Raw genomic sequence first — 26,469 nt, 5'->3', positions numbered from 1 at the left:
GGCAAATTCTCCACCTGGCAAGTTCTGCTGCCTGAATTAAATACATTAGACTGAATTTGCCGCTCAGAAAGGTCACTCAAGCTATAATCTATCTTTATTAGCACTGTCAGAAGCTCTATAATGGTTTACCTACAGCATAGTTTCAGAGCTGCAGAATTCTGTCTGGGTGTGTAAGAGATTTCATTCTGATGCTCACCACTGCTGCTTCCTCATCTGTGTAGGCAACAGGCAGATTTTTCAGAATCAGTGGGAAATGGATATCTAGTAAAAGTTATTTGCAGTGTTTGTTGTAGGCATGTTGGTCCCAGGATATTGGAGAGACAAGTGTATTAAAAAACCTTCCATCCCTATGCTCTATCAGTTGAGACTCTGATTAGCAAAATCAGATTCCATGGTGAGTGAGTCATACTCTGATGCCTTGTGGTGTTTGCAAGGAGTGGAAGTGTGACAATAGAGTAAAAGGTTAGTACAACAGATGAGGCTTTTGACTTCACTGATCACTAGTTCTATTTGTGAGTTCATCAGTGAAATGGAATTAATAAGATTTTAGGAATGCTTTTGCTCAGCCTGCTTAAGGAGCATTTAAGCAGAAGGGAAGATGATCTACACTGAAGGTCAGGGAGCTAAAAGGAAAGTCCCCTTTGCACCAAGATCCCTGTGTTAGCAGACTTTCCACACACTCCAGGTTACATGGAGAAGCTGTTCTAAAAATGTGGAACATCATTTCAAAAACTTTTCAAAATTGTTCTTTTTTGCCCTATTTTGGCTACAAATTAGCTTGTCTGAGAAGTCTCAGGAGTGGATTATCCAAAAGATCAAGGTGAGTTGTTCCCAGGTCATATATGAGGTGCTTTCCCAAACACTTCTACTGGGAAGTCCCCTCCAGGTGGGCTGTCTGCACCCCTCACCTAGCTTTGCTTAGCTGGCCTGCATCCTGGGAATGCGTGCCCTTCTTTGGGTACTGTTTGGGAGGAGCGTACACCCTGCTGAGACCACATACTTCCTTTCCTAGAGGCCATGTTTCAATGCAAGATCCTTCTCCACCCACGCTGAGTTGGATCATGCATACCTTCCCTGCTGCCAGAGGCCATTCTCCAGCTCAACTTCATCAGTTAGGGAGGCATGTCAGTGATGCTATGAAAGTTCTGTCCTAGGGCTGCCAACCCTCCCAGCATAGCATTTGCTGGAGTAATAAACCCACGCCTGTCTTGTGGCTGCCATCCCTTAGCATGGATCATTGTTCAAATACTTCTGTTGTGGTAAAACTCCAGCAGATTCGCAGAGCAGTCCCAGCTGAAAGGGCAGACGGGCTGTATTCTCTGAATCTGTTACAGAGCAGTGGAAAACAAATAGCTCTGTGCCATTGCTTGTAATAAAGGCAGCCCCAAACAATAAAATAAACATAGCCAGACACTAAGCTTGAAAGTGGCAGGACTGACCTATCTCCTTAGATCCTCATGGATAAAAGGTTACAAAAGTTTCTTTGACTGCAGAGCCTAGCCCCTACAGAAAGTTCTTCTAGTCACTCCCTCTGTAGCAGTTTGTCCTTGGAGTGGGTTGGTGACAAGCAGGACAGAACCAGGTCTTCTGGTTTTTTGCTCGTTGCTGTTCTCTGTGGCTGGTTATTGTGTAGTTCACCCCTGTGATCGTGTAAATGCTCCAGGTTTCCTTGTCCTTGCCGTCCACGTCATTCTAATTTTCACCTTGCCTGAAGTTGCCTTGCCCTCAGTTGTGTCCTGAAGGCAGTGACTCTGCCCTGAGTCAGGATGCAGAGGGTAGCAAGTTATAACAGAGGTTCATTGAAATGGGACCACTTCCTTCCAATCTTAGGTCTGGGGAAGAAGGGATTGTTCTGACGTTTGCGACCACCTGTCTGTGTTGAGTTTGTGCCTGGGTCTGTCCATGAGATATGGTACCGGTGGGATTGCCTACACTTTAAGAGTTGTGGCATTGAACCAAGTGTAGAGAAACCCAATAATGGTGTTGGCTCATGCTGGAGTCTCCTTTGTTTTCTCTCTTTGAGGTGCTTCAGCTCCTTTTCGTGTAAAGTGAATCTTCAATTTAAAGTGTATACAAAACACCATCAACTTGAAATCTAGTCAGTCTCCCCACTCCCCCCCCCCCCCCAAAAAAAAAAAAAAGAAAAAAGGTGGTGCTCAGAACTGCTAGGCACTGTGCTGACCCCAAGATAGCCCAGACCCTGCCCTAGAGAGCTGCTTATAACTCACAGAAACAGCAGGAGGTATGATGTTTAAATAGACAGTGTCCATTTAAGTCATTTGGGGTTAAGGTATTCATAAATAGGTGCTACCACAATATAAATAGATAATTTAAGACCAGGGCCCCAGTGTGCTATAGGCGCTGGATGCAGAACAAAGACACAATCCCTGTCTTAAGAATTTACAGTCTAAAACTAAATCTGGGAGGCTTCTCTCTCTCATGTGTTGTGTTTTTTTTGGGGGGAGGGTTTGGGGGGAGGGGAAGGGGAAGGCAGGTGTAATGCACTCTGCCCACCTGGCCCGTGCAGGAGTGCACTGTGCCACAGGGTGGGTGGCAGCCTCCATAAGGGCTGGGTTGGTTAACCAACCAAGCAGCATGCCCAGTGAGGGTGGGGCAGATCTACCAAGAGCTGGCTCTGTGTGCTCAGCAGCTTGAACAAACATTGCACTAGAGATAGCAAGCAATGAGGGAGTAGCCAGGGAAGCACAAAAGATAATTCTGTCAAAGGATAACCAGGCCAAAGGCACACCGGAAAGGAGCAGCTTCCTTAAGAGCCGGTGCCAGCAATGACAGCAAATGCTCTGTTGCACTCATGGCAGTCAGCCCACTCTGGGCTCTTCAAGGCAAGAGTGGCTGCGCTGTACCACAGCCATGGGAGTTAAGAGTCAGAGAGAGAGAGCACAGAGGCTAGATCAACTACTGTACAACTACTGGGTAACCAGTGGGAGCTCAATGCAGAACACATCAGGCAGCTAATGGCTCCATTAAAAACAATGTCAGGTGGGTGTGAAGAGAGGGTTCAAGTGTCAATTCTCTCATTGCTGCCACCCACCCTGTGGCACAGTGCACTCCTGGAGGTGTCAGCTGGGCAATCAGTGCATTAGACCTGCATTAAAACACACAGCTGGAAATCGGGCTCTGATCTGAGAGCCAAAGGGGAATTTCTAAGGGCCAAATGAATGGACTTTCCCAGCAGGGCTGCCCCATTTCCAGGGATGATGTCATGAGGAAGCCAGCCTCCTGAAGGCATGAGCTAAGGAAGTGAGGTTTCCCTTATTTTAAACAGCCAGACAGTCCATCATACAGCTGCACTGTTCCTGAGCCAGGCAAGCACCATCTCACCACACACTGATGTGCTGTGACTGTTGGGGGGAGCTGCCTTGGGATCTCCCCCCTTGCTCAGTCAAAGGCTGGGGGAGGGGAAGGGTGCTTCTCACTTGTCTGGGAATTTGTCATTCTTCCCAATTGCTTCCATGTCCAGCTCACTTTGTGTACAGTGTAGTTCTGCTCACAATGGTTTGTCCCAAACCATCTCTTTTCTCTGCAACTCCTTTAAATGCCACTGGCCCGACCTGTTGTCTGGATGTAGTCCGGCAGGTGCTGAGCTGTGCTGTGCATGTAGCTAGACTACAAGGAGAAGTGTGTTTTCATGCCAGTGGTTATCCTGTCCTTCCCCACGTCTAATTTCATCTCCCTGTGCGTTTCATCACTGACCTGGACTGTGAGCGCTTAGGGGCAGCTGTTCCCTTGCTGTGTTTGTACAACAGCCAGCACAGAGAGCCTGCACCCTAGTTGGGCTTGGAATGGTCCTAAAATAAAAGCTATCTGTGATGGGCTTTGACTACACACAGGTCACGCTGGTTTATCTACAGTTGTATTTAAAATTGGTTCACTAGCAGGGGTTTGAACCAGTTTAATCTGGTAATTTCCCAAACAAAGATGACAGAATAAGCCAGGTGTAGACAGATTCACCAGCTCTACTCCTGTGGATGCACGGCCAACAGCAGCCCTGATTGCTGTGTGTGAGTCTCTGTCTGCAGCGATGCTTTTTAGCCTGGACTTCAGTGCCAGTGTAGCTGGGGCTCCCATGCTGCTGCTGCCTTTTCAGAGGTGTGATTGTGCCATAGGCACCCGCACTGATGCCTGCTCTGTCTGCCTCTTGGTCAGTGGCTGGGCTTCCTGGTGTCCTGAATAGCAGATGACTTCTCTCAGTGCCTGGCACCCTGTGCCTTGAGAGGCGCTGGAGCTGCTTCCTCTATTGGAACCTGCCCGAGCGAGGGGCTGGGGCAGTCCGTGCAACAGAACAGCATCTGGCACAGGAGGAGGCGGAGGCTTCTCTCCACAGTGGCAGGGGGTTGGAGGGCTAGCTGGAGCAGTGTTTCCTGCTCATGCTTTGTGGTATATTTAGGCTACTGCTTTATTTGCTGGATTTGTGAGGCACCTGCAGGCCCTTGTCTGAGCTTATGTGCCAAGAAATTAAACCCATTATTACCCTGTCTAATTGCAATCCCTCAAATGCAGGCCAGGACAGCTCCTGCTTTGAGTTGTCAATCATGTATGAGTTCTGTTGGCAATAGGCTTCTCTCAGGCAACTGGTACCCTGGGTCCAAACACCGCCAGGGGACCAGACCAGCTTGTGTTCTGCTCTAAGCAGGACCTTGATGAAGCTGCCACAGCCTTTTGAATTGCTAAACAGCACCCACTGGCTCTGCTTATTTCCCAATGGAAGTGAAATTGGTCTGGAAGGGGCCGTCTTCTCCGATGCTAGGAAATTGGGAGGGTAGAAAGAAACAGCCATTGAATCTGGGAGGAGTGTGAAGAGGTGCCTTATTCTTCTCTCCCCAGATCATTGCTGGATGTTAGGAAGGCTGGGCTCCATGCAGGCATAGTATGGCCTGGGCCTCTTGTTCCAACCCATCTGGGCAAAAACCAGAGCGCTGTCTGCTGATTTTCTGCCTCCATGCTCTCTTCCCAGTCTTGGTCTCTTTCTCTTTGCTGCTATCCCTGAGTCACAGACTCTCCAGTTTCTTGCTCGCAAGACTGACAGCACTGGTCATTTAGGGTGTGTCTAGACTGCAGTTGGAAACCCTTGGCACCCAGTCTAGGCTCCAGCCTAAGCCCAAATGTCTACACTGCAGATTTGTAGCCCCACAGCCCGAGCCATTTGACCCAGGCCAGCTGCAATTATGCTGTAGGTCTTTTATTGCAGTGTAGATGTACACTAAGTACTGTGTATCCACAATAGGCGCCTGGCTGCTGTGTCCTGCAAACTTTGGTTAGGGTTGAACTTTTCATCTGAACGTGTCCCCTAGTTACTGGGCAAGAGAAACTTGAGTTTGATCTCCATGGCTGTCTTGGGCGGCATGACTCGGACTGCTCTGTTCAACCTCCCTGGTGTAATATGCAGGCCAGTAGAGAGGATGGTCTGGCCCACCAGTTCAGAGCCCGGCCGACCCAGGAGACTCTGAAGGAATTCTTGGCTATGGACAGTAAGTGCCTGGCCGTGTGAGCTAGTGCAGTCTCCTGAGTGATGGGGAGTCACCTTGTGTCTGACCATGTCCTGTTGGCCTTTCAGGGCTGGGAGGCAAGGTCAGGCATTGAAAGGAGCATTTGAAGGAGAGAGGTGAGGCTGAGGATTGTATCAACTTTGGTCATTCTAAATGTGGTCTTAAATTTCAAAGAAAGTGTGACAGTGTACTGCAAAACACAGATACCTTCGCAGCCAGCCAAGAGATGGAAACCACGGTGCAATCCAGGGGAGTAAGACGTGGCTCTTTTCTTAGTGACTCTACAGCCAGTCACTGAGATGCAAAGTCCAGTCCATGCCCCAAAGCCACTAACGACCTCCCCATGCCACGTCCAAGGGCCTCTGTGCCAGCCTCATCCTCCTGGGTCTAGCCAGCTCATTTTGGCCCAGTTATTTGCTTCCTCCTCATCCTGCTGGGCTTTTGTGGCTGTTTAATTGGTGGTTTCTCTGCCTCCATCATGTCTGATTGTGCCATTGTCATCTCCCTGGCTGGCTTCTCCCTGTCCCTTCCTGAGGGTCCCTCCAAGCTCTCTCGGTCCTTGGTCCCTCCCCTTTTCCCCTGACCACCTTGTGATCTGATAACTAGACTGCTTGGGGTGTGTTATGTCTATCCAGCGGGGCAGAGCTGAGGGTGCCCATTTCTCCTCTTCTGGCATATCCTGGCTACCAAAGGCTTGGCCTGCATGAGTGTGATCTTGCAGTGTGACAGGAATAGTGAGATTGTCACCTGCGTCTAGTTGATGCTGACAGTATTGACTGCCCCCCTCACATGAGCAGGGCTAAGGTGGGACATAGGTGACTAACTGGCTTGTGTCAAGAGGTGAGACACTGTGTGAGAACGCAATGAAGTAACGGGGTCCTTTCCAGCGACACTAGAATGCCCATGCATTCCTCTGGGTAGGATCTGCATGAAAGGTCCCTAACCTATGCTCTGCTCTCTCCCTCCCAGACCTGCTTTACGTCTCTGAGTATTTCTCTCAGAGTGCCCAGAAGCTGTCCTTCTACAGCTGGTATGGGAACGCCAAACTCTTCCGCTTCCATGTGCCAGAGGACACGGTTCTGCTGCGCTGGCTCCTGCAGGCGTCCAAGGGAAAAGGACCTGAGTGCACCAGCATGGAGATCACCATGTACGTATAACCTGGCATGCATGGGCATCACCCCCTAGTGCCAAAGCCCAGGCATGCCTGCCATTCTAACTCCTCCGCCCCCCTTTAAATTCCTTTGGGGTTGGTCTCAGCCCAGAGAGGAATTTGCCTGAACTGTAGCTTCCTGATTTTTCAAGGATTAGTTTTTCACTTTGTGTGTTGCGCTTTATATATGTATTGCATTTTTGGCAAACTGAAATTGTTTGTGAATTTGACATACACTCACCAAATAGTTTTGGCCAAAACCATTTTTTATGAGGAGGTGATGGTGATGTGTCCCTTATAAGCTTCAGCCCCGTTGTTAGGGCACTGGCCTGAGATATGGGAGACCCTAATTCAATTCCTCCCTCTGCCTGATGTGGAGCAGGAATGTGAATTTGGATCTTCCCACTGCAGGAGAGTGCCCTAACCACAGAGCTGTGGGATGTTCTGATATGGGACACAATCTCTCCTGTGGAAACTGTTCCACTGTGTATAAATAAATAGTCATTGGAACAGAGACATGAACTTGGGTGTCTCACCTCACAAATGGGAGCCCTAAGCACCAGACTATAGAGTAATTTTTGCTCACTCTCTCTGGCCCACTGACTGTGTTTATACACAGTGGAGCAGGCTCAACAGGAGGGAGAGAGAGATGCTCCCTGTATGCTTGTGGCCCTGGTCTGTCACAACTATCGCCTGTCCCCACTCCTCCTTTGACTGCCTCTTGCATTTGGGGTCACACAGGGCCTGTCTGCTTCCATGAGAAGTGTTGCTGTAGCAGGAAAGCTGTAAACTCTCAACATTGTAACTTTGCAAGACTTCATCAAAGGCAAAGGATCCCGTGTGGTTGGGCAGACAAGCAGGCTGGCAGCCGGTGGTGTCCACCACTGCAGGTTCAGGCTGTTGGGGCTGCTGCTTTGAGTCTGGGCTTCTCCTGATCTTGATTAGCCTCTGAGCTAGATGTTACTGCACTGCTGCCACCCGCCTCCCAGCCAACTGCATGAACTCTGACCCACAGTGGAACTTGGGCAGCTCCAATAAACTCGGCTGCAAGTTTGGGCACAATGCACCATTGAATGGCAGGCACTGGGCACTGGCTGGCACAGCTGAGGTCTTAGTCTGGTAACTGTGATTGGACTGGATGATTTAATAGATCTGTCTCTGTCAGTGAATGGTATGCTGCTTATTAAGCAGCATCCCCCAAGTGCTGTCGTGATCAGTACTGTGGTGAGAGGATAGCAGGCTTCCACAGACCACCGTGTGTAATACCTATCATTCTAACCCTCTGCAGTCCCATTACAACAGAATTAAAGGAGTGTAATATAATTAAAACCAATCAACATGGATTTTTGGAAAATAGATCCTATCAAACTAGCTTGATATCTTTTTGTGATGAGATTACAAGTTTGTCTGATAATAGATGTATAACAGATAAATGTCTAATGTAATAGACTTGTTTAAGGCATTTCACTTGTTACTTCATGACGTTGTGATTAAAAAAACTAGAAAATTAAAACTAGAAACATTAACTTGGCACACATTAGATGGATTAAAAACTGGCTAACTGATAGGCCTTAAAATGTAATTGTAAATGGGACTCATCATCAAAGGGGTGCGATTCTAGTGGGATTCCACAAAGATAAGTTCTTGGCCCTGTGCCATTTACATTTTTATTAAATAGTGACCTGGAAAAAAATATAAAATCATCACTGGTAGAGTTGTCAGTTTCCACAAAAATTGGGGGAGTGGTAAATAACGAAGAGGACAGGTCATTGATACAGAGTGATCTGGTTCGGTTGGTAAGCTGGGCACATAGAAGTGGCAAAATGTACAGATGATATAAAATTACTCAAGATAGATAACTTTTCGCATTCAGCTTTGGACTTATGAACAGACATCACTAAACTGGATGTCTGGGCAACACAATGGCAGGTGAAATTCAATGTTGATAAATACAAAGTAATGCACATTGGAAAACCTAATTCCAACTATGCATATACAGTGATTAATTGTTACCACTCAAGAAAGAGATCTTGGGGTCATTGTGAATAGTTCTCTGAAAACATCAGCTCAATATGCAGCAGCAGTCAAAAAAGCTAACAGAATGTTAGGAACCATTAGGAAAAGGACATATAAGACAGAAAATATCGTAATGCCATTATATAAATCCATGGCGCACTCACATCTTGAATACTGTGTGCTGTTCTGGTCTCCCTATCTCAAAAAGATATAATAGAATTGGAAAAGGTACATATAAGGTACAGAAATGATTATGGGTATGGAACAGCTTCTATGTGAGGAGAGATTAAAAAGCCTAAGTTTGTTCATTTTAAAAAAGAGAAGTAAAGGTGGGGGGGAATATAATAGAGGTCAATAAAATCTTGACTGGTGTGGAGAGTGACTAGTGAAGTGTTATTTACCCCTTCATATAACATAAGAAGTAAGGGTCACCCAATAAAATTAATAGGAAGCATGTTTAAAACAAATATAAGGCAATAATTATTCACACAATGGACAGTCAACCTGTGGAATTCATTGCCAGGGGAGAAGGTCAGAAGTATAACTGGGTTAAAAAAAAGAATTAGATAAATTAATGGAGGATAGGTCCATCAATCTGGGAGTGGATGACGGGATAGATCACTCAATAACTTTCCCTGTTCTGTTCATTCCCTCTGAAGCATCTGGCACCAGCCAGTGTTGGAATTCAGGATCCTGAGCTAGATGGACCATTAGTCTGACCTGGTATGGCTATTCTTCTGATGTTTTACCTCTGTATTTGGCACTGGTGTGACCGCTGCTGGAATACTGTATCCAGTTCTGGTGACCACAGTTCAAGAAAGCTGTTGATAAATTGGAGAGGGTTCAGAGAAGAGCCATGAGAATGATTAAAGGATTAGAAAATATGCCTTATACTAGTGATAGACCTAAGGAGCGCAATCTATTGAGCTTAACAAAGAGAAAGTTAAGAGGTGACTTGATCACAGTTTATAAGTATCTGCATGAGGAACAAGTATTTAATAATGGACTCTTCAATCTAGCAGTCAAAGGTATTACATGATTTAATGGCTGAAAGTTGAAGCTAGACAAATTCATATGGGAGATACGGCGTACATTTTTAACAGAATAATTAACCAGTGGAACTATTTACCAAAGGTGGTGATGGATTCTCCATAACTGGCAATTTTTAAGTCAAGATTGGCTCTTTGTCTAAAAGATCTGCTCTAGGAATTATTCTGAGGAAGTTCTCTAGTGTATGTTATACAGGAGGTCAGAGTAGATTATCACAGTGGTCCCTTCTAGCCTTGGAATCTATGAATCAAGCAAGCAGGGTTCTGGTATGTAGGAGTTGATGCACTAGCCTCTTGAAGACTGAAGTTTTTTTTGCTGAAGTGCTGATGAAGGATATAAGTATTGGGCGTTTGTCCACTTATAGGAATGAGGCCTGCTCACCATAGTCCGTGCCTGGCAGGCTATGCAATAAACCCCAATCTCTAGTTCGCATGTTTAAAGAATGCTAATCTTGAGTTGCAAAACAAGGTGGGGGAGGTAATATCTTTTATTGGACCAACTTCTGTTGGTGAAAGAGACAAGTTTTTGATCTACAAAGAGCTCTCCTTCAGGTCTTCAATATCAGTAGGAACCCAAGAAGCAGCCATTGCGTCCAGGCCTTTCTTCAGGACCTGTGAAACCATTGGCTGGTTGGACACAACTTTCTCAAGATGCCCAAGATGGGCGCAGTGGGGGAGGGTGGGCAGGCTGTGACATGCACGTCACAAGCTTGTAAGAAGGCTCACTGAAATGCATCAGCAGAGCTGGGAGCAGGAGTGGCTGCTGCAGGTTGTAAAAGAGGTACATTGGCTGAGCTATGAATGGTGGGGTGGGGAATGCAGAATGGTGGTGCACTAAGTGACTGAGCAGGGGAAGCTTGCACAGCTGCAGCACCAACTGCACTTGCCTCCGCCAGCATTGCTTGCCCTATGTTCATAGGCACAAGTTCACTGAACTGTTATTCTTGTATTTTTGGTTGTGTTTTCCAGACAGTGGGGGTGAGGGAGGAGAGCCAAGTAGGCTATTAGGTTGAGTCTACACCACAGAGTTAGGTCAATGCAAGGCAGCTTACATCAACCTAACTAGGGAAGTGTCTACATTTCAGTTTTGCTCTCGTCGATGTAACTGCCCCACTAGGCCGACTTTATAACTCCACGTCCATGACCATAGCCTATCTTGGGGCTTGGGGAAGTGCCTTGTGAATGCTCTCTCACAGCTTGCTCTCAGGCAGAGAGTGGTGCTGGTAGGTGAGTTTCCCCATGCCCTTGGACCCAGCTGGGCTGCACTATGCTGTTCTTCCACTGAAATGCATGCAGCTCCCTCCTGCACTCCAGACTGGATGCATCTCTAGTACCCCACTTATTTCTGTCACTGTTGCCACTTACCTCCCTCATCCCAAGCACTCTGTGGTAAAGCCCTCCGGTCCATGTTGCTGGTGTGTGATGATGTCATTATATAAATGAACGGTGCTGCTGCCTCTGGAATTCTATGGGCGGGACTGGCCACCCCCTCTGAAAAAGGAAACTGCAGAATTAGAGGGGTTCAGAGAAGGATAGTGTGAATGATCGGGACTGGAAAAACTCTCCAGTGAGGAAAGATTGAAACAACTGGGGTTATTCCCTTAGAGACGAGACCGAGAAGAGGTGACTTAAGTCAATCAAATAATTGTCTGGGGATGATTGGGAGCTTCTGTTCTTCCTGTTTGATAACACAAGAACAAGAGGACAGTCAATGACTTTAAAACGGGAACATATTCAATACTGATAAAGGAAATGATCTTTCATACAACAGGTAATCACCACAGGGCTTTGTTGAGGCCTAGAACTTCACAAGATTCAGAGAGGTATTGGACACTTAATGGGTAATGAGAATATCCAGTTGTTTATAGTTTTGGAAGGGCTATAAACCCTCCCACTTTAGGGCTCAAGCCATCTCCTACTAGGGCTAGGAGGAGATTTTTAAAAGAGGCATATTATCCCACAAGGGTACTGCAGGGTTTTTGCACCTTCAGCTGAAACATCTGGTACTGGCCGCTGTCTGAGACCAGATACCGGACTAGATGGATCTTGGGTCTGCTTCAGCCTGGCAATTCTTTTGTTCCTTTGCTATTGCAGCTCAACTTCCTGCCTGTGCCAGTGTCTGGAACCAGCTTCTTTTGGTGCTGGGGATGCATGCTGGTTGCTCTCTTGCTCTGATCTCTGTCCTGCGCTGGCTGAAATGTCTCCTCCATGTCGGTTTGCACGCTTAGGACACAGGTGGTTAGAGGGAAAGGTGGTCCCTGAGTTCAGACCCCTTGAGCACATTCTGCTGCTTTAATTATTTTCCAGGCCAATGAAATGTTCCCACTTCCTTTTCCTCAGGAGGATTTGCCAGCAAGTCAGGAGAGGGAGGGGGCAAGGCAAACTCTGGAGTCCAGCCTGCAGTTCTGTGCTCTCCTTGGGAGCAGGCTGCTGTCTCCTTTCTGCTCCCCAGTTGATCCAGCCTGGCTGTTGCTGCAGATGTTTGTGCTATTGGAGGACAGGCCTGATGTTTTTTATGCATCCTTCCCTGCTTTATCTTGCAGCCACTTTCGTTACGGAGCCCCTCCCATCATTAACCCACTTGGCACTCGGTTTCCCTCGAACACGACTGTCCGTCCTTCCTACAACAGAACCCTGACTCTGAGCGCCGCTCTGCAGAACAGCACCTTTGTGAACATCACCACCCCTGCTGCTGGAGACTGGTTCATCATTGCACACCTGCCTGAGGCTGCAGGCAAGATTGAAGTGAAGGTAAGGGCTGCAAGGGACCTGAGTGCAGAATTCGTTCACCAGTCCAAGGCCTCCAGCAAGGGAAGCCCTTGCCTCTAGTGAGGAAGAAGGTAACTGTTCACCGTGGCAGAGGGTTTGCCTGTGCAGCTCTCTGGAACCCCAGGGGTTGGGCATGGACTGGTGTTCCAGCCATAGGAGAGTCGTTCTGAGCTCTCGGTGTTTGCAGCTGAGATGTGGGAACGGGGCTGGGGTTGCATGGGGTGGACTTTGAGCTGTCCAGACACGCTGGGACCGTGTCTATGCTCTCTGGGTCAGTGGGAGCCCACTTGGCATCCAGCCTGGCTGTGAGTTGGTTCCTCCTCCACCAGGGCGCCAGGCCACAGAGCAAAAGGCAGTAGGGGAGCTACAGCCCTCTGCTTCTGAGGAGAGATGGTTTCCTAGAAGTTCTGCTCTAGGAATCCTTGTGGGGCAGTTCCCTGGCCTGTGTTCTGTGGGAGGGCAGACTAGATGATCACAGTGCTCCCTTCTGGCCTTGGTATCTGTGAATCTCCCTTGAGAGATTGACAGTCTTTGCAGGAGCCAGACCGGCTGCAGATGCCAAGGGAACATTCACTGGGGAAGAACTTGAAAAATGCAGCCAATGCCAGATGATTAGGCCCATTGGCCAGAGACTGACTTGAGAAATTCCACCATTCTCCCCACTCTACCCGGAGATAGCAGGGTCCAGAGACACTGCCCTAGGGAGGCATCTGGAGATCGCTTTCCACCAGGGAGAGGTACCCTGAGGGACTGGGGATGGTGGCATTAGGGCTGCTCTGTGTAATAGTGGAAGAGGCCATGGTCTCTGCAGGCCCAGTTCAGCTGGTTCTGGTTGTCAGCTGTTTGGCGGATTCTAGTGGCATGTGCTAGGCTCAGCTTCCATTAATACAAACTGGCTGCTGGAGGAATCCAGATTCCACTCTGCTCAGGCACACCTGCCTGGGAGCTCACCCTGTTTTCTCTCGCAGGCTCCGGTAGGGCATCCTCCTCACCAAATGGTCTCTGCTCTTTGATGAGCCGTTCTGGGAGGGGTGACTGCCTGTGCCTGGAGAGCTGGGGACCCAGACTGTGCTTGCCACCTGCTGGGAGATGCTTGCTATGCGCTAACTTTCTCTGGACAGAGTCAAATTTTCTTGTCAAAAAGGGTATTGGTGGCTTGGTGCCTGTTGCACTGTTCCCCATCCCATCCCATCCTTCCTTGGCATGGCTGCCAGCATCCCATCATCTGCTTGGCACCTCCTGTCTTCCACCTTTTCACTTCCTTTCTGCCTCTCAGCATTCTGTCTCGCTCAAGCCCCCCATGTCATGGGAACTCCACCAAGGAAAGTGAAGACACTGTGTGATGTGCTGCCTGGTAACTGCTCCTGGCACCCTCTCCTGCCCTGAAGGCTCCAGTAGGAGGCAGGAGTGTGTCAGAATGGCCTGCTAGGTGGGGCGTGCTGCTCTGACGCAGGCTGGAGCTGTGGAGCAGTGCCTGGCTCTGGCAATGCGTCCATTGGAAGGAGAGCAGGTCGGAGGTGGGGCAATTCCAGGAGCAGTAATTCTTGGTATTAGTTAGAGCCTGTTGCTAATAAGTATCTCACCCGCCTTGCTTACCTGGGCCAACTTGAATGCAGCGCTCTGCTGTGTGGTATGCCTGTTGCTTAAGGCAAGAGACCCACATGCAGTGCGCCACGGTTGGCAGGTGGAAGCACTGCAGAGAAGTGGCTGGATGCTTTGGGGCAGGGCTGCAGTGGGGGAGATGTGGGCTTTCAGAGGCGCAGAAAGTGGGGCACGCGCTGGGGGTAGGGGGGTATGTAGCACTGATTCATGGAGCGCAGTGAGACGCACCTTCAGGCAGACCAGCTGTACTGCCACCGCTTGGGCAAGGGTGTCGCTGTGTGTGCAGGCAATGGCAGGGGAAGGAGAGCACTGGCTGGGAGTCAGGAAGGGATGGCATTGGGTGCTGGTTCCCTGGTGACAGCTGGGCTCTCCACTGGCCAATCCTTTGCCCAACAGAGCAGGTTTTGGAGGGGTGTTCCCTGGCAGCTGATGCTGAGCTGCCCTCCTGCTCTCCCGGCAGGGTTTTTCTACTCCATGCGCCTACCTGTTCCAGCCGGACATGTTTGTGCTGAGAGTTGTTGCTGTCCCTGTCCTGGAGCCGGACATTCCCCTACAGCAAACCATTGTCTCTCCTGCGAGGCCGCTGCATGTCAAGTAAGCAAGCGTGGCAGCCGGGATTGCGGGACTTTCCCTTGTGGGGCTGGAGTTCAGATCTCCCACAGGTGCTGGTCTAGTACAGGCGCGCACAAATCTCACCAAGGGCCCCTGGGTGCCCTGCATGTTGGCGGTGACCTGGAGCTGTGATAGTTCCCCTGGAGCCAAAAGGTCTGTGTCGGGGAGTGGGGGGTTGTATGAAATAGGGCCCTGTTCCCCCAAGAAAGGGAAACACGAGCTCCTTCCTGGCTCTCTTTGAGATGCAGTTATTGGCTTTACGATGCACCATCCTGGACAAGACTGTAGTAATGCAAACCAAAGTGCCCTTGTGCTGGGCTCCAAAGCCCCTTTGGACTCACCAGGGTGGGAGTCGGGGGGTTGTGGTCACTTTCTAGGGCTACAGACCTTCTCTGCCCCTAGCACTCCAGGCTGGCTTGTGTTCAGGGCATGTACTGAGGTGTTGTTCGCTCCCATTCCTGCAGGATCTTCATCCCCGAGTACACTGCCAAGATGCGGTTCACGCTGCGGAGCTGTGTGGTGTACGACACAAAGGCGTGTGCCGTGCAGCTGGTGCTGGGCTCCACCACGCTGCCCCAGTCCTTCCAGAAAACCCTCAACTGCCGGGGGAGAGCGAATTGCAGCCTGGTTCTCGATTCGCCCCCATGGGAGAAGTGGCTGCAGATCAAGGCAGAGAATCTGGGCACCGCCACTGTCTCCTTTGAGATGATTGCCTCCTTCACAGGTGCGCTCTTGGATGCCGCCGGCCATGTGTGCGAGGGCCAGTGTGCCCATTAGTCTGCCATGTCTCCACTGGGCTTTCACCAGCACAGGCTGGCTTGCTCCTGTGCTCTTCCTACAGGGTGGAAACAGGTTTACTGAGGTAGGGTGGGGCAGCTTATGCAATGTGACAACGTCATCGTGTGTCACTGTCCCCAGTGGCTGCTGCCTGGCATGGCTAGGCTGTTCATGCTTCCTGGAGGCTGGGATCTAGTCATGCCTTCATGTGTGCTGCTGCTTGTTACATGATTAGTTGCGGGCTGTGGAGTCCTCCCTGCCGGGTACTTACCACCAATTCTCTCGGGCTGAGTGGGTGGCTGGTGGTGGGAGTTCAGAAGAGCTCAGGGTATCTGAGCCACAGGTTTCTTCAAAGGCTAGCTCAGGGCACTGCAGTCAGAGAGGCAGCCTCTCCCTGCCTCCCCTCCCCCCAGCACTGAGACGATAATCAATCAAACTGGCTGTTTGGCGGCTCTGCAATGAGCCGGGGCGCTCAGTGCGGCGTGGGGCAGACCAGTGACATATTGTAAATGCTGAGAACGGATGGTGCCATGGAGACTGAAACCCTGTCTGGCTCTGGACTGCAAGTGCTGAGAGGCTGCTGTCCGTGGGGGAGCCGACCTGTTGTCCCCTCCTGCCTCACAGTGCTCTCAAGACTTGAACCCATTTCAGATACACATCAGAACGGCCTTTTCCCTTGGCATGCTCTGGGCTAGAGCTCCCATGCTCTCAAGGTCCCAGTGGCTCCCCTATGGGCCTCCTGAGGCTCTCGCTGGGTTCCAAAAGTCTCTTGCCTGGCTCTCGGATCTGGGTTTCACTTTGTGGAGTATTTGACTCTTGGAAAATTCTTAACAAATTAGCTTTTAGAAACCCTTTTCTCCTGCCCGGCAGGAGGGCTGTGGGGGCTCTGACTTCTCTTGCTGTGAGATCCCACAAGCTGCTGCAGGAGAAGAGCATAATCCTGGGTGCTTGTAGAGTAGCAGTGTCTCTAGCCACTGTAGGAGACTGAGCTTGGGGGGTGGGAGGCAGGAGCTTAGTTCAGAAATGGGGCACTTTTGGCCCCGGCGAGTGCCAGGTCATGGTGCCCTGCTGTCAAAGCTGGTAGAGCACTGAGTGTGTCAGTTCAGATTGCACCCCTGCACTTTGGGGTTCATTCCTGGTTCTGTAACTGGGCTCAAGGCAGATTTAACCCACCCCCTTGCTCAGTGCAGCAGCAACACCAGGCCCGTGGAGAGCTCTGGTGCCTTGTGCACATGGAGCGGTTATGAGACACCCAGCACTAGTGGGCCAAGGCCTGCTGATGGGAGTGGGGCAAAGGGGTCAGTTGCCATGGGGCCTGGAAATTTAAAAGGGCCCAGGCAGATGGGATAGATCCATGGGGGGGGGATGGGGGAGTGAAACTTCCCCTCGGGGAGGCTAGCTCCCCATCCTGCATCTTTCACCTGCCGCCCCGCTCAGCCCACTCGCCACGTGTCCCTCTTCCTTCTCCCCCCCAGTCAGCCCCTCTGCCCTCGCTTGCTGACTTGGGGAAAGGAAGGGGTGTGGAAGAGAGGAGGGGGGCTGAGAAGGGAAGGAGGGATGTACTGAGTGGGAAAGGGGTCAGGGCCTGGAGTGGGGCTGCAGGCAGAAGAGGCGGGATGTGGAGCAAGCCTCCCCAGGGGAAGCTTCACCCACCCCACCCATGGTGGTAAACCTCAGCCATCCCTTTCTAGGGGAGCCATTGACTGTTCTGCCCTGGGGCCCAGAATTGATGTCAGTGGGCCATTCCTGTGTGGCAGCGGTTAGTGCAGGTGCCCAGGCAGTGCCCCCTGTGCCCAGTTGACATGAGCAGATAATGAGAAGTGTCAGCAACCCCCTATCCTGAGCGCCTTGCCTGTGCATGTTGTCCTGCTCACAAGTGGGGGGGGACATGGCAGTTCTGGCTGTCCGGCCTTTGTCCGGCCCCTGGGTCAGAGGTTCTGATACAGGGATTTTCCAGTCACAATTGGGCTCTGAAAGAGACGCTGCCAGTGCTGGTATGTCTAAAACAGCTATAACGAACAGGTCCTGGCCCTGTCACTCAAATGCCTGGAATCTAGGCATCTCACCCACTTAGTGTGTGCAGCCCTACAAATCTCAGCCTGTTGGACCTGGAGGAGTGAGGCCTGGTTCCCCGCTCGGGCCTCAGGATCAAACTGCTTTGCTTGGCAGTGCTGTGCTTTGATGGCCTAGCAGACCCCAATGCAAAGTTCTCTCGTTCCAACGAGCGGGAACATCCCAGCGCTGTGTGCTCACGCTGGTCTGAGCCACGCTAACAGTCCCTCCTTTCCTTGTTGCTCTGCAGCTTGCAAGCCGGGGAGCACCAATTCATTCCTTAACTTCTACACCAGCCTGAACCAGAGCCAGAGTACTCCAGCTCTGGGTGAGGGTCCCAAAGCTAGCACCCCAGGAATGCTGGGGAACACCACTCTGCCCACAGTGGGTGCTGCAAACAATGCATCCAACCTAGGGACCTTCTGCCTCCAGAATCAGCCCGTCATCCGGGAAGACCTGGACGTTGCCTCTCTGAGGTTCAGAGTCATAAATGGGCCCAGCGTTCCTGTCCATTCTGAATTCCCCACGCTTCTCCTCTTCAACTTGAACACTGGCATGGACAGTGGAGGCACCCTGGTGGTGAATCTGCTGCTGAACCAGGTATAGTGTGCTCCCTTGTAGTCTGTCACTTCTGTGTTGGCATCTTCTCTACATAGTTGCCCTGCCATGCATGCACATACATTGATTGTGTGCTGTGTGGGGAGTGTTGGTGTTAGTAGAGCTGCAGGGGCAGGTCTGGGGAGGCTGGGAGTTCATGGGGAGCTGCAGAGCAGTGGGAGAACCTCACTATTCATTGCTTTTCATCTTTCAGTTTCACAAATAATTTAAAAAATCTGCCCTTCTGTATCTAATGTGTCTTGCCAGCTGGCTCTGGAACAGCTGGGGAGAAAAGTTCCCTGATTGGGGAGGCCAAGAACTGTATAGTCGGTGTCTCTTAGTCACATCAGAGCATAGCAGAAAAGCCCAGCCTAATGGAAAGAGGCAGTGGGAAAGGATTTGTGCATTCACAACAGCCCTACCCCAGCCATCACTGAAAACGCTGTGTTGCAGAGCCTGCCCAACAGCTGAGAGAAGCAGGGGACTGTTCACATTAGCAGGGGAGGAAGGATGGTTCACTAGCTAAGACATAGATCTGGGACTTGAGAGACCTTGATTCAAGTCCCAGCTTTACCAGGGACAGATGACCTTGGGAAGTCATTTAACCTCTCTGTTGGGTGATGGCAACCCACATGCATTTCTCCAGCTTTGTGACCTGGCAAAACAATATACTCGAATGAACAGCCGGGCAGGGAGGTCAGATCCACCCTCTGGGGGAGCTTCATCCTGACATGTTGCTGAACAACTCAGGCAGCTACTTCTGAGCCTTTCAGTGAGCATGTAATACACACGTGACAATGCATGCTGTGTAACTGGCAGCACCTGAGTGGCAACTTTCCTAATGCTCCAACCTGGTTAGTCTTCCCTCTTGCCCTGGTGCAGTCTCCGGGTTCCATGACTGGTAGGCATGCAGCAAGTCTCCAAAAAACTCCATGTTTTTGGAGTTTATTGTACCCACCCTATGTACACAGACATCATTTATCATTTGAGAGCTTATTTTAAGTACATTTAGATGATGCATGATGGGGAGCTGTTAAGTGGTGCCATAAGCCTGTAGATGATGTGAAACAGTACCCAAAATTAGTGTAACTTTTTCAGTTCCAGAAATGCTGCAAAATGACTGATTGCAACTTTTACTGTTAATTTCAACACCTTAATGTGGTATTTATTAGTCAAAGCTACCAAATGACAGCGCATGAGAAGATTTTTATTGGTTTAGCATGGGCAAGTTTTTTGTTGTTGTGTTTCCCCCCCCAGAAATGATGAAGCTGTTTAGCATTTGGCAAAAATAGCAAGTATCAATGTTTTGCAGTATGCTGACATGAAATGTGTTCACATCACATATGCTTAATTGTCAGTCTCTCACAAGTGATTATAATAGTTTTCTCTATTTTCAGTTGAAATTTGCTGATCAGATCAATCTTGCACTGATGGTTGTGCACCAGTAGCAGTAGATTGTGTGCCTGATGTTTGCACTGTATAGTGGGCAGATATAAACATACATGAGTTCCTAAAGTAATGCTTCTCCTTTTTTGTAAGCTGTTATGCATATAATGTAACATTTAGTCTGCCTGGTAGACAGTTTTAATTTGTAATTGCTTGTGGATGCAGTGCTAGCTGTTGAAATATTCTAGAAAATAGCTTTTTAATTCAGTGGCGATTATGCACAGATCAGTATTAGTGTTAGATGATCATACATAGCTTCATACTGGGCTCCAATCAAAATCTTCACTAAACAAAAATGGCAATTTTGATCCTAACATAGATTTAATTTAGCACAAGTCTGTATAGTTGTACAAAATGAAAAATGGTGGTAGAGAGTGTGGGAATGCTTGCAATATACTTTAGGAATTTTATCTCTACAGGGAAGTTACAGTATATGAAGACATGGAGAATACTAGCCCCTTAAAGTTTTATATCAAAGAGAAAAAGGCTGTCTGCAAATTTTGAAAAATGTTTTATACCATCCAAAGCTAACAGTGCTGAACAGAATTCTGTGACAGAGGCAGCAGACTCCAGGAGAGAGTAATTCATTGGCAGGTACCGGATGAGTTTTCTAGTTTAGCCGATTTGCTACCAATACTCTCACAGGAATTGTTTTCAGAAATACATAAACAAGTCAATTTTGGTATATATCAGAGTTATATTGAACACAGGAAAGAAAATAGACTCTGAAGCTGACAAAGCATCATGTTCACCTGTGTCTATAGCCACCAGAGCAAGAACGTTCTCCAGCGACACATCCTGTTGCATTGTTTGCTTGAGAAAACCACACAAGAAAGACAAAAAACTTAGGAGAGAGCAACCATTCTAAGGGAGGCAGTACTTCAAAGCAGATGGGCACCACATTTCAGGAAAGATGTGGACAAATTGGAGGAAGTCCAGAGAAGAGCAACAAAAATGATTAAAGGTCTAGCAAACATGACCTATGAGGCAAGACTGAAAGAACTGGGTTTGTTTAGCCTGGAGAAGAAAAGACTGAGAGGGGACATAACAGCTTTCAAGTACATAAAAGGTTGTTACAAGGAGGAGGGAGAAAAATTGTTTTTCTTAACCTCTGAGGACAGGACAAGAAGCAATTGGCTTAAACTGCAGCAAGGGAGGTTTAGGTTGGACGTTAGGAAAATCTTCTTAACTGTCAGGGTGGTTAAGCACTGGAATAAATTGCCTAAGGAGGTTGTGGAATCTCCATCATTGGAGATTTTTAAGAGCAGGTTAGACAAACACCTGTCAGGGATGGTCTAGCTATTACTTAGTACTGCCATGAGTGCAGGGGACTGGATTAGATGACCTTTCCAGGTCCCTTCCAGCCCTATGATTCTATGTAGTTCCAGCATTTGTCTGGTGAATGTTGGCTGACATTCAAAAGGTGTTTGAGTCTGAAGATACTGAGTCCTTACAACATATTGTTAAAGAGCTTGATGATGTTGTGATTCCGCATATGCAACCGCTGTTGGTGGAATTTCAGACATGGGAGTATGCCAACCCTCTTACAGTCAACTTCTGGGATCATTTTCTCCAGGTTATGCAGATACTGCTGCTAAATGTCCATGCAGTGTGAGAGGATGATTGGAATCTTCACCTACATGCACAGCATTGCATACTTTATTGCAAACACGCCCAAGTATATAGGTGGGTACCAGTCTACGTTCTTGATATGTTAAATCTCCCTGAAGAAGTACACAGTGCCTTTGAATCTGGGGCATTTGTTGTACGTCAGACTCCTGGTTCTGTCTGTGGAATTTGAAGTGACGTGGGAACAAAGAAAGTGGTCATCAAAGACTCAAAGGGCAGCAGTGGAATTGTAGGACTGACAAGAAGCCAGCTCTTGTCAGATGGACCCTCACAAGACATGTCTTGAGTGAAAATGCAAAAGCTGTGAGAGAGAGAAGTGGCTTAACAAGAAGCATTCCACACACAAGTCCTTGCATCTGCACTAAAGAGGAATGAAGAGCATGTTGCAGCTCTTAACAACCATGTCAGCAAAAATATGATAAACCCTGAATTGTGTCCACAGATGCTTATCAATATATCTACTGGACTGCATGTCACATCAGATGTACAACAGACTCTACTGAAAATAGCAGATGTTGGTGAAGAACAAATAGAGAGAACTGTGAGAGGCGCACTTGACTCTGAGCGGACACAGCTTCTTCCGCCCCATCAAGATATCTGACATGTCGGGGGAGAGTGATGGACAAGCCTCAATTTCTGCAGCAAGGAGGTTAGTATCAGTGCTGAATGACCAGAGAGAGAGAAAAGGAGATCCCACAGAAACCTGAATTGTCTATGCCTCAATCTAGTCATCAAAAAGGACAAGTCACCAGCTGAACTACCACCATGTCTGGTACCACTACAACCACTGTCCATGGGTGGACAGTTTTGAAGAACATGTCAAAAGAGCATTTTGGCAAACAAAGATTTGGATATTTTTGCACAAAGGGAAACCAGGTATTGGGTCACTATTGCAACATGGCTAGAAAAATGTGGATGATGAACTATTTCTTATATTCTTCAAGGGCCAATGGCATCTGAGCTTCTCCATAACCTTATTTGTGCTGCACCCTTCCTGGTACAGGCACAATCATAGAAGATTAGGATTGGAAGGGACCTCAGGATGTCATCAATTCAACCTCCTGCTCAAAACAGGACCAACCCCAACTAAATCATCCCATCCAGGGCTTTGTCAAGCCGGGCCTTAAAAACCGCTAAGATGGAGATTCCACCACCTCCCTAGGTAATCCATTGCAGTACTTCAGCACCCTCCTAGTGAAAAAGTTTTTCCTAGTATCCAGTTGTCTGTGGTTCACACAATCTTCCCTGCACAGAACCCTGTACATGCCAAGGCAATGGTAACCATGCATTCTCAACACAGATTGTCATGATGAACAAGATGACAGTATTGACTAGAAATATCACCGCTTCTATTATATTTCAATGATACCGGTAGAAATTTAGTATTAGATGTTGTTTTCCCATTTGAATTGTTGTTGTGATGCTTTGAGGTCACAAAGAAATCCAATTTTATGTCATGAAATGATGCATAGAGTCATTGAAATATTTGCATTTGTTAGTTAATTTAAAGTGGCCATGTTAGCTTGCTGATAATGTCATTGTTTAGCCCTATTTCTGTGGTAACAGCACCACTTGACAGCTCCACATCACATCTCATCTTAAAGCAGATGCACTAAGCTTTCAAATGATGTATGATGTGCATTTGTGTAGAGCAGGAACATCAAGTCAGCAAAACCGTTGGTGTCTGTGACTCACGTGGGTGTCTGTGACTCGCAAATAGGTCTTTTTAGCAAGAGTCCCTACTTGTGTCCCAGCCTGGCTGGCACAGAGACCAGTGAAATGTTGCCAAATGGGTTTGTTCTACAAACTCTGATGCCCAGTGCTCCGTTTAGGGGAGGTGTGAGGAGATATAGCTGGGTAATGTCGGGGGAAGGGGCAAGGTGGTGATGTGGGAGGGGTAACTTTGGGAGGAGGGGTCATCTTAATGTTGTTTCAGACCCTGTGTGTTTTGTTTGCAGACTCTCCTGAGCATAGGCAATGCTAGCGTGTTCGCATGTGTGAGTGCTGCCTCTCCAGTGTTGACCCTCAATACCACACACAACTGCGACACAGGTACAGGCACAGCGGGCACCCAGCTTGGGGCTCTGCGTGCATCTGCTTGTATTCCTTATGTACTATTAGGGTTCTAGCAGCAGGATGTTGTGGCTGGCGCTGGAGCCTGGCAGCACTTCATGTACTGCTGCGTCGGGGATGCTGCTGCAGTGGGTAGCTGGCTGCTCCTCGTGATTTAAGCACTGACTCCTCCCACTATGAGCAGGGTTGCATCATACAGCGTTATACAGCAGAGACACCCAAGCCCATCTGCACCTGTGCTCCCAATGCTGCGAGGACCAGCGGAGCTGAACTAGTGGGGCTCTTTGGACAGTGTCCTTCGTGGGGTTTGGGGCCTTGGAGAGTGCTCAGGTGTAGGGTATGGGCCTTTCCCATTGCCCCTAATCCCCAGTAATGAGGGTTGGCTCCTTGGTGTGCTCTGATCTCGAGGGAATAATCAGTCGAGGAGAGATGCAGGCTGCCATGGGGAATGTATCTCCTACTGCTCCGCAGGGCAGGGGATTGGTCTCCGCCTCGTATTTCTATGGGACTTGTTGTGTCTCTCTCGTCCTCCACCCCCCCAAAGCTCCGGAGACCCTGGGAGTTCTTAGCCACATTTTGTAACTAATGGCAAACACCCTCTTTCTTTGAAGCTTTTTTCCAGGGCTACCCTATGAATGTGACTGCGTCCTCCACAGAAGCAACACTAATTATTCCCTACCCAGAGACGGACAACTGGTTCCTTTCCCTGCAGCTCGTCTGTCCACAGGGCCAGGGGTGAGTGTCTCATGGCTGGCTGGGCACCCCCGATTTCTGCTCCCCTCGACAAATGCCACCATGCAGACAAAATGCAGCACTGCGCAGCCTAGTGCTCTGCTGCGGGGTACCCTACCTGGCACCAGAAAGCCACTAGCGTGAAGCAGGATCAGGATGCCCCTTTGCTCCCACCTGGAGAAGGCAGTGGCGGAGGTTGATGCTGGCTTGCTTTCTTGCAAGCAAGAAAGATTTCTCTTAGTGGCCATGGAGTCTGGCTTTCACCTGATAGGGCAGAGTTGCTGCAAACATCCATGCTCTAAATCAGCGGTTCTCAACCGGTGGTATGCGTACCACTGGTGGTACTTCGAAGAAGGCTGGGTGGTATGCGAGCTGTACTGCGTCGCCGAATCCGCGCCGAAAGTCCCCCCGCGAAACCCCGCCGCTGCCGAAAGTCCCCCCCCCTTTTTTTTCCCCAAGTGGTACTCGGGTCAGGTACAGTCAGGTAAAGTGGTACTTGACCTGACTGTACCTGACCCGAGTGGTACTCGGGGGAAAAAAAGGTTGAGAACTGCTGCTCTAAATGAAAGTAAAACCACTGCCCTACAGCTCCGCAGGGGCCTCTGCAGCCTTAGGTTGGGAGTATTTCTCTGTCGTTTGAGACCTGCAGAGGCTGAAGTCACTGTCCCTTCACTGAGAGTTGGACAGTGCAGCTGCTGGTCAGAAATATCCAATCACTGTCAAATAAACTCTGCCCTGGATGGATCATGGGGCTCTGTGAGACCTGTCCAGGTAGCTGGCTGTGCTGCTTCACCTCAGTGGTAACTCATGTCCCAGTCACTGAGCACTGACTCTCCCAGCTAGCAGGATGGTGGACCTCAGGGTGTCTACTGTCTTGCTCTGGCCAGCTGAATTTGGTCTGCACAGGATGTGTAGCTGCTTCACTTCTCTGGTGTAAATTAACCTGCTCTGCTGCTGATCTCACCGTGGAGGAACAGTGCATACACAGGGGATGAGACCAAAGAGGCAGGGGCTGCAGGTGGTGAGGGGAAATGGGATTAAAGGGAAGCAATTGCTCTGCCCAGATGGACAGGATGGGAGCCAGGCAGCTGAGCCAGTCACCCTGGGGTAGATTCACCCTAGCTTGATTGTGTTCCTTTGCCATACAGCCAGCTCACTAGTCAATCTCCAGCTTGACAAGTTGTCCACAGTGTGAAATGGCTGCTCTGCCCACTTGCTGGGCATGCAGCCAGTGCCCCATCAACTCCTTTCTGCCCCATGCAGCAATCAGTGTCCCAGCCAGGTCCTTCTCTCTGTCAACAGCAAAACATTCTCTGTGAAACAAGGGTGAGCACGGTTCAAAGGGGCACCGTGGCCAAGATGCCCAAAGTTGGGGTCCTGCAACCAGGGTCCCATGGCCATGGATTGGCACCTGGATGGAACCTCCTGCCAGCCCAGGTCCCTTCCAGATGGATTCAGGCCCCCAGGTTTGAACGCTTTGGCCAAGGTCCTTGAGAACCAATTAAGGCCAGTGAGCAGGTCACTAAGCATCGGCCAGGCCAGAACCCTCCAGCATGTCCTATGTCTAGGTCAATGGAAGAGAAGCCCCCACCCTCACACTGAGTGCTGCGCAACCCTCCCATTCCTGCTGTGCTTCTGCGGATACCAACAGGAAGTAGCTGGAGGTGGGAGGTACCTGGGGCGGGGTGGTGCTGGAATGTTAATGTCACTCTTGCGTGCAGCCAGGGACTGGGGGGAAGTGTTCTTCCCAGAGAGATTTCAGAGGAGATTGTCCAGAGCTCTCAAAAGTACTCTGTAGAGTCCGGTCCTGCTTTGGGTTCCTGGTGGGGACAGGAGGGATGGGTCAATTGGGGTCAGGCTCTTCCGTGATACCCAGAGAGGAGGTTTCGCTACCCAGCTAGCTGAGGAACCCCCCAAACACCCTCCCCACCCCCATTTATCGTTGCGGTCTACGAGGCTGTGGAAGCTGTGCACATCTCTCCGTTGGAGACAGTTATGGCGGCTAAAAAGCATGAGGAGTGGGGAGGGGGTTTGGCTTCCTGGAGAGGTGTCCACGGTCTGCAGCGTTTCTCCAGCCCCAGGAGAGGAGTGAGTCTCCGAGCAGAGATCAGGTCACTGGCAGCCCAGTACGCTGAGCGGGTGGACTGCCTGGTGGACGTTAACCCCAAGATCTCCTGGCCTCAGGGCAGGGAAGGGGCTCCAAGCTGTGTGTTACCCTGGGGAGGGGATTAACATGCAGACACCTCGGCACGTTCAGGCTCATCTGACAGTGGAATCTCCTCTGGCTGCAGTGAATGTAACCAAGCGAAAGCCAAAGTGACCGTCTCCGCATACCTCACCCCCTGCTTTGATGACTGTGGGACGTACGGACAGTGCAGTCTCCTGAGAAGACATGGCTACCTCTACGCCAGCTGCAGCTGTAAAGCTGGTGAGTCCCCTCTCTCCGGAGCCTTGGCCA

The 26,469-nt window shown here is 49.5% G+C and overlaps 1 protein-coding gene across 2 annotated transcripts in view; it reads left to right on the top strand.

The window, feature by feature from the left end:
* Positions 1–26,469, top strand: part of PGAP6 (post-GPI attachment to proteins 6) — a 41,606-nt gene that overhangs the window by 1,653 nt on the left and 13,484 nt on the right. For both annotated transcript variants that reach the window (XM_067551177.1, XM_067551178.1), the window contains exons 2-9: positions 6,477–6,654; positions 12,266–12,473; positions 14,554–14,687; positions 15,170–15,429; positions 17,785–18,134; positions 23,165–23,258; positions 23,891–24,014; positions 26,303–26,439. In XM_067551177.1, coding sequence (XP_067407278.1) covers positions 6,477–6,654; positions 12,266–12,473; positions 14,554–14,687; positions 15,170–15,429; positions 17,785–18,134; positions 23,165–23,258; positions 23,891–24,014; positions 26,303–26,439 — 1,485 coding nt within the window. The remainder of the gene's footprint in view (positions 1–6,476; positions 6,655–12,265; positions 12,474–14,553; positions 14,688–15,169; positions 15,430–17,784; positions 18,135–23,164; positions 23,259–23,890; positions 24,015–26,302; positions 26,440–26,469) is intronic.

This window comes from Emydura macquarii, unplaced genomic scaffold (genome assembly GCF_026122565.2).
Source record: "Emydura macquarii macquarii isolate MOO-44397 ecotype Brisbane River unplaced genomic scaffold, CSIRO-AGI_Emac_v2 contig_1348, whole genome shotgun sequence".
Taxonomy (NCBI): Eukaryota; Metazoa; Chordata; order Testudines; family Chelidae; genus Emydura; species Emydura macquarii.
This window is presented reverse-complemented; position numbering and strand designations above follow the sequence as displayed.